The following is a 12,373-nucleotide window of genomic DNA, read 5'->3' as shown; positions in this document are numbered from 1 at the left end:
GAGCTGACAGGTAAAGGAGGTATGAAATACAACTAACTGGAGCCTGAAATAAAAAGCACCATATTACTGTTCTCAGAAATCAAATGCTTGATTTCCCCCACTCTAAACAGAACATATTTTTAACCCACTACAATGAGTGTCAGACGAAGCCTCCTGAACAAGCACTTACTACTCACCCTAGAAGGCTGATGCTTTGAATTATGGGATTGACGTTTTCATTAAAAAAACACACACAAAAATAAATAAACCACAAGCCCAAAAATAAACCACCACAAAAACAGACAAAACAAAACCTGCAGGTGCAAAGAATCCTGAAATCCAGGAGCAACAGATGGATACAAGAGAACATATCTAATTTGCAAATACAAAAAAAGTCAGTCTCCATCTCAGAAGAGCCTCTTACTGTTCATAAGTGTTTTTTTTGTTTTGTTTTGTTTTAAGAAGCCACTTAGTTGTTGCAGGCTTAAAACAACAACTGTATAAATGTGCTACCTTGTTAAGAAACTCCCTGCAAAACAATCTCTTTATGGACACAACATGAGAAGGTTTTAACAGGCCCACCAGTTGCATTTGGAGATTGACTGTAGTATTCACATTTTGGTTGACTAATTAGTACCACTTAGAAGCCATAAGCTTACTGATTAGTTAATTACTTAACTATTTTACTTCAAGTGTTACATTTCATCTTTCTCCTCACTGGACACACTTTCAAAGCCTTTACAAAATTCTCCCTAGCCCTTAATCAAATGGTCTCCATAAAAATAATTAGATGATGTGGCAATATTATCACTAAAGTTAACCCACACCAATTACAATGAAACAATCATGCAGCTGCCAAGTACCAAAAAATCTCCCATTTTTTCTAGAACAGAAATTCAAACTGTAATGACAGATTACGTTAGTAAGACATAGTACAAATGCAGTACTGAAAGAGCATCCTCCTCACCAAAATATTTATTTCACAAATCAATTATGAAATTCAAAATAATGCAGACTCATGATCAGCATAAACCAGCCAGTACTAACACAGGCAGTGGCCTAAGCTTGCAATACTGTCCTCAGTCTCCCTTGTGCCAGCACCCGCTTTCCATCAGGGAACTCATCTATTTAGAAACTAATTACTGGTTTTGTTAGATTTCCAGCAGCCGCACAGCACATGAAACTGTCACCAAAAAAGCAACAAATATTTAACCACTAGCAGAGCAGAAAACAAGCTGTTCTCTTGTCACTGAAGACCTCTGCTAATCTGTCAAAACAGGAAAAATCTTTGTTACATCACTATAGTTGTAATTTAAGTTAAACGCATTCGGTGCATCTTTTATCATCATTCCACAACAAACAAAAGATCGATGAACTACAGGATCTATTCTCCATTAATCATAGCAATAGACAGTCAGTACCCTGCATAAATGGAAGCAAACAAACACCACTACATACACCAAAACGTGGGGTACCTGGGGTGCCACCTGAGTAGTCTTGCACAGATGCAGAATCGGGAATACTTAGTATCTCAGGCAAAGGCAGGGAGCTTCACCACAGCAGTGCAGTCACTAAGTAGATCTTTTATTAGCAAGTATTTGAGGTCAGTCATTAAACAGCATGTCCTTCTCTACACTCAGGCCCTGAAAATGTGTAATTTCTTCTATGATCTGTAATTTGATGATGATATCCCTTCCTTACACTTTTTTTGTAAAGATTACTAGGAGTCTCTGAACAATCCAGAGCTCTCAATATTTTGGCAAAACAGTTGATTCTAGAAGACATTACTCCATTATTTATTTATTTATTTATTTTTAAGAATGACCATATGAATTACACTTGCCAGTATTTTAAAGAAGAACTTCATACAAAAGTTATAGCAGTATTAGGGAAGACGCATGTAATGCATACTCAGTAATCAGTTGCATCAACTGTCGTGTATGATACAACCAGAGCAACACTGGGATTCAGTTACCCAACTCCAGTGTTCCCCAACTCCTCCGACTTACGCCAAAGATGTTAAAGTTTTGCCCATTCTCTGAGTTTACATCTAAGTGCAGGAGTTTACCAAGAGAATCACTCTTTATATTCACGTTCAGCCGTGTAAAACCTGAACATGAAGGTATATGCAACTGATGACCTGTAAAGATAAATACCCTAATACAGGACCGGAAGGCAACCAATTATCCAAGTAGACAGACAGTGACTATGATTTCACACTGCCCAACATCTATATTGCCTGTATTGTACGCATTTTAGGTACGCTACCTCTTTGTCTCTAATACAAGATGACAAAGGCAATAACTATTTTGAAAGTGGAAGAATCAGAACCAAACACTTCGGAACAAAAGAATTATGATCCTAGCACTTGTTTTCATGAATATCTAAAGTAATCTTAGAAAAGTTCGTGCAGTCTGATCTGAAACGAGAACTTTTACCAAAAATGAAAGCATCCAGAAATACTTAGTATCATGCTGTATTCTGTTCAACTCAGTCAACTATGTAATGTTGTAGCAAAGCCCTCCACTAGCCTGAAAGGAAGGTCCAGAGAAGGGAGTAAAAAAAAAAAGGTGATCAAACTAAATGAAAAACTCCAGAAAGGAAACATACAGTTCCAGAACAACACTCAGTAGCAATAGCAGCAGACAAAAACAAAAATGTTTCTGTCCATATTCCCCGAATGGAGAACATTTTGCTCTCAGATAGGACAGAAGTTATGTATCTCTGGCTTGGAGAGTAGACAATCAGGAGCATTAAACTTAGTCTAGTTATGGCCTCATTGCCAGCACTCTACTTCATGGTGTTACATGCAAGTCACTTTAGCACAACATGCTGGTTTTCCTTCTCACCTTCCACATGCCCTCTGCTTAGAATACAAACGCAGTGACTTGAGACTCTCTTAGAATTCTGTGCTGCAATTTGCAAAAATTAGTACTGGGTACGTGTAAGCTAACCTTTATGAAGCTTAAGTACTACTATCAGAGGTGGAAAATTAAAATACATTTTAAGTATCTTGGCCATGCCAGCTTCAGATGATGTGGTAGAGGAACATGTGAAAAAACGCTTCACATACGGCCTAAAAGCACAGAAGACTATCAGGACCTTGAAAGCAGCTAACTTTCTCCTACCAGAGCTGGATTATCACATGCTCTCCACACACCCTCGAAGGCTGACTTCCACAGAGGTCACCAGAAAAACTGTACCTTGAAGCAGCAAAAGCTGAAAGACAGTTCAACAAATGGAAGATAAAGACAATTACAGCAGCTATGCTTATCCGCAGCTCCTGGACTACATCCTCAAAACAGGCTTAAAAGTGGAAGCCAAACACTGAAAGCTGAGAAATGAACTCATGGGAATGCTCTTCTCTAAGATGATCATTATCTCTGCGTCTTAATGCCATCTCCAAACATTTAGCCTGTGTTTCAAGCATTTCATTTCCCCAATTACTCAAATTATGCCAATACTGAAGTTCAGAATTGAGAGTTGATATTATAGATTCCTATGAACTGGAATTGTGCACATTATCAATATAAGCAACCAAACCTCTAGCTGAGTGCCAATTAGTTTAAAACACCTTTCTGATATCATTCAGAATCCCAGACAATCAAACTGTTTGTCTAGAACCCCCAGGAATACCAGACATTTCAGACACAAATGGCAGACACATTCATTGCTCTCAGAACATGGGGAAAAAAAACTTGCTAACAACCATACACTGATAAAGCTTATTTCATAAGATCAAATATGCCACCAAATATGTATTCCTTTTCTGGAATTCATTTATAACAGATTCAAATAATTCAATTTATGGATTAAGAAATCCTGTAACATGACATTCCTTCTTCTAGAGAAAGAAAAACATTTAACTTGGGCCTGAAAATTCCAAAAAAAAAAAAAAAAACCATTTTGTGCAAAAAGCCTATTTTAAATAAAAATACAATAGCCATTTGAAAACTTACAGAGTTTATAGGAATCAGTTTCCGTGTTACATACTCCAAAGTTCAGTATTGTTTCATACTCAAGATTTTTATTTTAAGGGTGTTTCAGTTTGTTATGAAGTTACGCGCTCTAAACAAGAACTAATTATGATCCAGCCATACCCTTTGTATTCTACTACACGTCGTTTCTGCAGGTCAAACACTCCTCTTAGTTCTTCAGAACTAAAATCGTGGTTTCTCTTTCATAGGTTCTGTAATGACTTTGCTCTATTTTTCCTCTTTAACTGAAAACCTACCACCTACTTTTCCCGTTAAAGATCCATATAATAGTGGGGATCCAAAGGGAGTTACTGGAAGCTCTGCTCTGGTGATATTTTCCAGAGCGAGGCAGAGTTCCAGCAGGTTATTTACTTATACTTAAATGTGTCAACTTATGATCAAGTTATTTTCCAGTCAGGTCAGATAAACCTTCACGTGCCCTTTCTGCCTTTCAACCCCAAAACAGTGCTGTTAAGTTCTTTCCTGTTAAAAGGAAAGTCACATGAGAATCTAAGTACGCACGCTCAACATCAAATACTGAATATAGATAAAGGAACACACATCTTTATTATGCTAACATTAGTATTAGCGACTTGGTAAGAACTGTAAAGACACCATTCAGGATGCACTGAATTGTTCATCCCCTGAAGTATGCCCACCCTCAGCTGCCCTGCAGAACAGCAGCCTGCATAAATGGACAAAGCCACTGTGCCAGGCAGCAGCTAGCAGCTACCAACGTTACGGATGACGAGAGGCACTGCCTAAAAGGCAGCTTTCTCTGAAGAACCCTGACCACCATTATTAGAATAAAGAGACGAAAACCCCACATCCCTTTCCGCGGCAAAGGGGGGCACGCCAGGCCCCCAGCCCCTCACCGAAGACCAGAGGGGAGCCGGGACGGATCCCAAGAGAGGAGCAGGTTAAAAAAAAAAAGAAAAGAGCGAGGCGATGCCCCCACGGAGCCGGCAGCCGGGGCTTCACCCTCCCCGGCGGCTGCCGTGCCCAGGGCCCTCTGCCCGGCCCTACCCGGGGGAAGGCCGCGGCCCGCGGCGGCCGGTCTCACCTTTGCGCAGCTCCCGCTCCCACACGCTGACGATGAGCGCCGAGTGCTTGCGGTGGTGGATGAGCCACAGGCTCAGCGTCTGCACGCTCTGCTGAGAGTTGCTCAGCTCCGACAGCTTCCGCTCCAGCGCCGCCTCCGAGAACGCCGACATGCCGGGCACCGCCGCCGCCTAACCCCTCACCCGGCACGGCCCCACCGCCCTCGGGCCCCGCCGCTCCGCCCCAGCGGGGGAGGAGCCGGCTGAGCCGAGCCCCGGCCCCGGCCCCGGCCCCGGCCCAGCCCGGCCCCGCGGCCCGGCGGCGCTGACAAAATGGCGGCAACCCCCGAGCCGCCCGGTACCGCCCCCCGTCTCCTCTTGCCCTCACTTCCGGCCGCGCCGAGGCGGTGGCGGGAGCGGGAGGGGCAGGGCGGCGACCGGCCGGTGGGGCGCGGCCGTCAGGGGGCGGGAGGGCTCAGCGCGGCGTCCTAGCGAGGGTCTGTGGGGTGCAGCAAGAGAAAACAGTTAGGGGTCGTCACTGTAAATGACAGACTACATCATCACTTTGTTCAGTGAAATCAATAAATATATAAATAAGCACGAATAAGGCACAAAGCAACCCAAGCCTACCAGCCCTTTCAGTTACACAGCGCACAGACATACAGGGTGCACAATATTTTGTTTGCAGGTGGACACGGCCTCCACAAATCCGAGCCCGGCCTCCTTTTTAAAAGCTACTTTTGCATGTGTTTTTGTTTGTTCTCTTTTCTAAACCTCTAGCATTGGCAGTATCTTGAGACAGAATTATATTATTTAATGATAAGATTACGTGCAAATGTTTCCTCTTACACATTTCAGACCTCTTCTCTTAAATGTTTACTGAACAGTTGTGATTTCTGCTGTTGTGAGCGTGGCGAATATGAAAGATTCTCTTTATAAATCTGTCGCATTGCTTCAAAGATTTTCTGTTCTACCATCTTCAGTGATGTTTCAAGCTGAAGTGTAGAGGTCTGTTCAGCATCTGCTTCCATGAAAGATGTTCTATACTGCAGAAAATATGTAAAGTTTCTAGAGTTAATGTAGAATCATAGAATTATTAAGGTTGGAAAAGACCTTCAAGATCATCTGGTCTAACCTTCACCCTACTACCAATGTCACCCACTAAACCATGTCCCTAAGCACCACATCCAACCTTTCCTTGAACACCCCCAGGGAAAGTGACTCCACCACCTCCCTGGGCAACCCATTCCAATGCCTGACCACTCTTTCTGAGAAGAAATGTCTCCTAATTTCCAACCTAAACCTCCCCTGGCGCACCTGGAGGCCATTCCGTCTTGTCTCATCACTAGTTATCTGTGAGAAGAGGCCGACCCCCAGCTCCCCACACCTTCCTTTCAGGTAGCTGTAGAGAGCAATAAGGTCTTCCCTGAGCCTCCTCTTCCCCAGACTAAACAACCCCAGCTCCCTCAGCCACTCCTCACAGGACTTGTGCTCCAGGCCCTTCACCAGCTTCGTAGCCCTTCTCTGGGCAGGCTCCAGGGCCTCGATGTCCTTCCTGTAGTGAGGGGCCCAAAACTGAACACAGTACTCAAGGTGCGACCTAGTGAGCATTTCTAGCCTGTTTCTCACCTAATAATGCCTTGATACCAATTCTTGTTTTAAAAATTACCAACTAACATTTCCAGATAACACTGAAATGCACTTATGTGCGCTTAAACTGCTACAAGTCTAACTCGCATATGCCAAACTGTTGGGACATCCTGACAATGGTTAAGTATCCACCCTTAAAACAGGGTTGTAGTATTCCTGTGAACTTTTACACATCCAGTTTGTCCTCACCAAACAGCAGAAAGCTAGTTATGAAACAATCTGTATTCTTAAAACTTCACAAAATGTTCTCCCTAATTCATTCTGACATTCAGATAAGATGGCCCAGAGCATTATTTTCAGGCAATTTTCCTGATAGTGGTTCTTGATGAAATATTCCATTTCAAACAAACAAAAAAATATTGGTAGGGGCAAAAGGGGAGGGTTAAGATGTTTTCCTTTGAATTCTGTTCCCAAAAATCATCTGTGTCATGGATGACATTTGAGAAACTAGATGGGATTTTGCAGAAATGATCTTGACAGAAAAATTTAAGTGATAAGCTTTACAGGTCTCCAAGGAGACTCATATATTCTCAATTCGTTGCATTTTGATCATCATGAATGGGAGAACTTTAATACATTGCTATTTTTATTATGTACAGCAGAGGACACTCTGACTAAGTAGAACTGACCAGTGAAGTAGCATTAATACAGTGTTGACAGAGATGCACACATTAGAAAAATGAAATATGAATGGTAATTTAGTACCTACCGTTCAAATACCTTTTTTGGGGGGAGGCATGTATTCTGACATTAACAGGGGAAGCTTGTGGGTAACTATGGAAGAATCAGCATTTATCACACCTACAAGACTGGATTAAAAAGGATCTGGGAACAAACTAAAATGTAGACGTTAAAGCCAGAAAGTTAAGGAAAAAGAAGAGGAAATTAATAGAGCATTCTAGTAGTAGTTGTAGCAATGTTTGTTACTGTTTACTCTTCCTCTTTCATTCCAGATTCTCTGAACATTTTGCAAACAGGAATAAATCCTCTCAGATAGGTATTTACTCTGTAAATTAATGTATTTAAATACCAAGGGATTGATTTATTATGTGTATAATATAGTCCACAACATATTATGCAGCAAAACTGAGATTTTATTTCCCCCATAAATCTTTATAGTACATATTAAATTTGTTATAATAAATGTTTACATCAGTAATCTAATTTTAAAAACTATGCTTTTCCAGTCAATGCATGGAAATTTACCATGAGACTTACTCAAAGTAAAGTAAATTTCAAACAGGAAGTATTCACAATGGAGCGCTGGTTTGTTGTGGAGCTTTGAAAATCGCAGCTTTAATTCAGAAATGATGCATAAACATTCACTTACCTGTAAAAAATTTACCCACATCCATAGGGTCAGAGTTGCAAACAGATGTCAAGTTTTCTTCCACCAATTCCTGTGTTCAAATTAAAACCATCTTTCCTCTGATATCTGAAAAACAAAATTATGTATGCACTGCTTCCCTTCTGTCTGGTCACCATGGATTAGTGATAGTCTGCTGTGTTCTCCTGCTCCTAGCAGAGTGAGACCCATGTACATTTAAGATGATGGCTGTGAAGCAGTTACTCGGTTGATATTTTGTTAGAACAAGGGATCAGGAGGCTGTAGGTACTTCAAACGTGTAATTACATTTCAGACTGCAATCACCAAGAGGCTCTAGAACATTCTTACACTACATGTGCTATTTTTATTTATAAATAAAAAATATTCAAGATAAAATATTTATGTATTTAAATGTTTATTTAAAATATAATGTTTGATAAAATAATGTATTTTTACTTATAAATACTTCTAAATATAAATAAAGCAGGTTTTGTGCTTCTCCTTTCCCCTCAGCCAAGGATATTCACCTAAAACCTTTCTTAAGAGGGGAATTTTACTCCAGTAGCAAGTGAGAAATTTAAGTTCTGTTACCTTGAGGGAACCTTAGGAAGTGCTTAAGCACTAGAAGGGCTGATTTGTCTCTAAAATAGCAATGTTTATGGTGCATTGTTTTTTTTTTATAAATACCTGGATACTGCTGTCTTCCAGTCAATTCAAAGAGAAGGGTTCATTCTGCCAAGGTGCTGCGACACACAGCATCGTGATTCTGTTGTAGGGATCTCCCAAAAGCAATCATTCTAAGGCACAGGCCTGTATTTGTGCACCTCATCTGCCTGAATCGCCCCAACTCTTCATCAGAGCACTGAACCCACTCCTTGGACAGCCCTTCAACAAATCTGACTGGGCTTAGCTCGTGGAGCCATGACAAAAATGAAACTGCCCCAAGACAGGAGCATGATATTTTTTATCACCAAACATTTTAAAGGAAGAGAAACAAAAGATAAGGTAATACAGATTTAGGTACTTCTCTCTGAAACTGGCAAGAAAAGGCAAAATTTCAAATGAGATCATAGCATTAAGATGGCAAGGCAGATGGTCTGTACTGACTGTCAGATAAGGCCAAAGGAATGGGCCTAGAAGGCAGTTTGCTTTGATTAAAAGAGCGCCCAGAGCAACAAAATGATGATGGCCCTGTAGCCTGCAGTACTTCAGCCGCTGTCACAACACACACACACACCCTTGAGTGTGTTGGGGCACTGCTGAAGAAGCAGAGCTGCCCCTCACAAAAGCAGCAGTCACCAGCTTTTCTATTCTTTTGGCGGTGGGATTTGACAGATTTAACCCCACAGGGTCTCTGTCCCAGCTCTGTTTTTCACTTCTTCCCTTCATTCCCATGGCAGGGAGGGCCTGACACACCTCAAGTGCTCAGCTTTCAGATGTCACTCCGAATATTATTTCACATACACCAGGGGCTACTCTGTTTACTTTGGTTCAAAAGTTGTCTTTTGAACTGCATAATCCATACATCCTTTGATCAAGAGAGTCCTATTTAGCTGATCCAAAGTAGTTATGCAATAAATAAATGAAATCATCTTCCCTCAGGAGATTCAGATGTAATCACTGAGCTCCAGAGAAATTTACCATTGTCTGTACTTTAGCATTCACATAGGTCAGCATGAATTCATTGGTATTGCTCTACAGAAGAGCACTGTGCCACCATATCCAAGAGGTATATACTATGTAAAAAATATATAGACACCACCTACTACTTTGCTGTTCACAGAGCCTAAGTATCTCATTTCATGGTTTATTGGTATGGTCATGTTGCAGCTTCAGAGTCAGTTTTAGCTTTGCTTGTTTCCTTGAGGGCACCTTCTACTCAGGTATTCCCCCCAGATAGCTGTCACCTTTATAAGTCATTTTCTCTTGAAGTCCAGAGATGTAGTTGGACGATTCATTTATCTTTGGGAATATTCTGTGCTTCACAGGAATTATTTAGGAAACCTTGTTTTACTTCAATACATAAAGAAGTAAAACAATCTGTGTATATACTGGTTTACTAGATGCTGTTCATCAGCCGTGTTCATCAAATGTACAAATTTGAGATGCTATGGACATCTATTCCTCAATTCCCTCTCCTGCCTGGTGACTGACTCCTGTTATAAATTGAAACCAGATCTTGTTTCAGAACAGAACAGATCTTGACCTGTATGAGGCTGGCCTTTTGTCATTTTTATCTTTGTTTTGTAGCTCTTTCTCAAATAGTCCCTCCCAGGAGATGCAACACTGTTAAAGGAGGAATGGGTTTTCTCTAGTCTTATTTTCTGCCTGAGTATTTCTGTTAATCAGCACACCAATTGATATCTGAATCTCAAAAATACATCACTGACTTATCTGTTCTTTTTTAATATTCCAAGTGTCCAGACCATCCAGGGTCTCTAGCATATCTCAGTATAATGGTTTCTGAAGTTTCACACTTCAAAATATTTTTTCTGTCAGTCACAGTACACTTGTGCAACCCACACCACAATTTTGTGTAAATGATCCTGCTTGCATATCCCAATAAGGGCATGAAAGACAGGAACACAAAACAAAGACTCTGAAATATAGCTGTAAAATGATTCCTGACTGAGTGATGGTAATTCATCTGAGTAATTCCTTCAGAAACATTGAATACAATTTGTTAACTGTATAACAAGATGGCATATCCCCAGCAGAAATTTTTTAAAAAGAAAAAAAAAAAAAATCAATGTTAAGTCCTGCAGGCAGAGAACAAAAATAAAGCTTAAATGGAAGGAAGAAGCCCACTGAAGTCACTTACAGGAGCTGCCTATTGGAGCCAGAAACCTTGGAGTGAATAATGGTTCTTTTCCATGAGTTCCCACCACAAAGCACTTCACCTTTTAGTGTAATTCGTTAAAGGCAGCAATTAATTGTTACTGAGGAGATTAACAACAACCACTTACTGAGATATGTATATATGATCCAGCAAGGGATCCCCGTATTTCATGCAGAAAGATAGATTGTAAAATCTGAAAAATTATCCCTAGCATTTCTGTGATTTCTTTGGTCCTCTGTGGTGGAGATGTAAAGACGTCTGCAGAAAACCTTCCTTTTTTCCCAAGTCAGGCATTCAGCCAGAGCAGCTATGTACATCCGGCTTCTTCATCATTACACTTTTAAGTGAAGTCATACTGTGTAAACATACCCTGTGATTCATATATGGGTGCAATCAAGTCCCAGTTTTCCTTAGTATAAGGAGTGCTGTAACTAGGCAAGAAAGCACTCCAGGGTATGTATTAACTCAGGTGTGCAGAAAGGCATGAAACATTAGGCTGAGTAATTTTAAACATCTAAGCAATATATTAATGTATCATTAATATGTACCCTGAAGTGCATATAACTCTTAGTCACAGCATAAAAGTTATAAAGCACATTCCTAACAATAAATAATGTTATCTTTGCAAGCCAAAGAAAAACTCTGTGATGTATTGATATACTATGTGAAGAACATCCTTCAAAATTTTGGAAAATGCAAATTTAAATTTTATTTTAAATCAAAGGAATTGGGCTGGTTCACCTTTGTGATCCAGTAGAGGACAAAGTGCCCTGAGACCATTCAACTGTAGGGAGCAGACACTGGCATTTTGTTTTGTTTTGTTTTCCTGTATACGGATCAGACTGCATTTTTTTTCTTTTTATTTCTGTATATTCAACTCATGGTTTTGGAGAAGGTGGCTGCCAGCTTACTGTGCTGTACTAGCACAAGTTTAGCCAGAGGGTTGAGGGAAGTGCTTGTTCACCTTTACTTGGCACTCATCAAACCACATCTGGAATAATGCAGTCAGTTTTGGTCTCCCCTACTTCAGGAAAAATGTTTATAAACTTGAGCAAGTCCAGCAGAAGGCTACTGTGATGGTCAGCTGGTTAGAGCATGGAATCCAAAGGGGGACACTAAAGGATCCAGGTTTGTTTATCTTTTAGAAAGCTTTGGGAGAACCTAATAGCAACTTTCCATTAACTACAAGGGGATTGCTAAGAAAATGAAATCAGGTTCTTCGTGGATATGCATGATGAGAGGCTGACAGACGAAGGTCATAAGTTGAAGTGGAAGAATCTGACTAGACATAAAGAAAACTTTTTCCTTTTTTTTTTTTTTTTTTTTTTCCTCACCAGATGACCAGTCAGTGGAACAGGTTGCCCAGAAAAGTTGTATGCACACTGTAGGGCTTAGGTTGCTTGTCTTGAATCAGTTGGATCCACAGAGCATGATGGCTGTCCAACTATGCAACATTATTGTCCTGTCATGTAAAGCATCTCAGATAACTTTTGTGTCTATGTGATCCTTCAGTATTCCCTGCAGATGGGAACCTGTCCATCCTAGCTGATCAGTGACCACA

General features: G+C 40.7%; 1 protein-coding gene and 1 long non-coding RNA gene across 4 annotated transcripts in view; both read right to left on the bottom strand.

The window, feature by feature from the left end:
• Positions 1-5,260, bottom strand: part of RPRD1A (regulation of nuclear pre-mRNA domain containing 1A) — a 42,977-nt gene extending 37,717 nt beyond the window's left edge. For 2 of the 3 annotated variants that reach the window (XM_040548954.1, XM_040548957.1), the window contains exon 1: positions 5,020-5,259. In XM_040548954.1, the coding sequence (XP_040404888.1) occupies positions 5,020-5,170 (151 nt within the window). In that variant the 5' untranslated portion in view covers positions 5,171-5,259. Of the gene's footprint in view, positions 1-5,019 lie in introns of all 3 variants that reach the window. The other variant, XM_040548956.1, reaches the window with a different exon arrangement.
• A 222-nt stretch (positions 5,261-5,482) lies between these two features.
• Positions 5,483-11,047, bottom strand: LOC121065903. The gene is made up of 3 exons (XR_005817384.1): positions 10,940-11,047; positions 7,977-8,081; positions 5,483-6,042 (listed from the first exon to the last, which is right to left on the bottom strand). It is a non-coding gene; the product is annotated as an uncharacterized LOC121065903 (long non-coding RNA).
• Between the last annotated feature and the right edge of the window lie 1,326 nt (positions 11,048-12,373).

The sequence above is a fragment of the Cygnus olor genome, chromosome 2, assembly GCF_009769625.2.
Source record: "Cygnus olor isolate bCygOlo1 chromosome 2, bCygOlo1.pri.v2, whole genome shotgun sequence".
Lineage (NCBI taxonomy): Eukaryota > Metazoa > Chordata > Aves > Anseriformes > Anatidae > Cygnus > Cygnus olor.
Note: the sequence above shows the minus strand (reverse complement) of the source record. Positions and strands in the feature narration are given on the sequence as shown.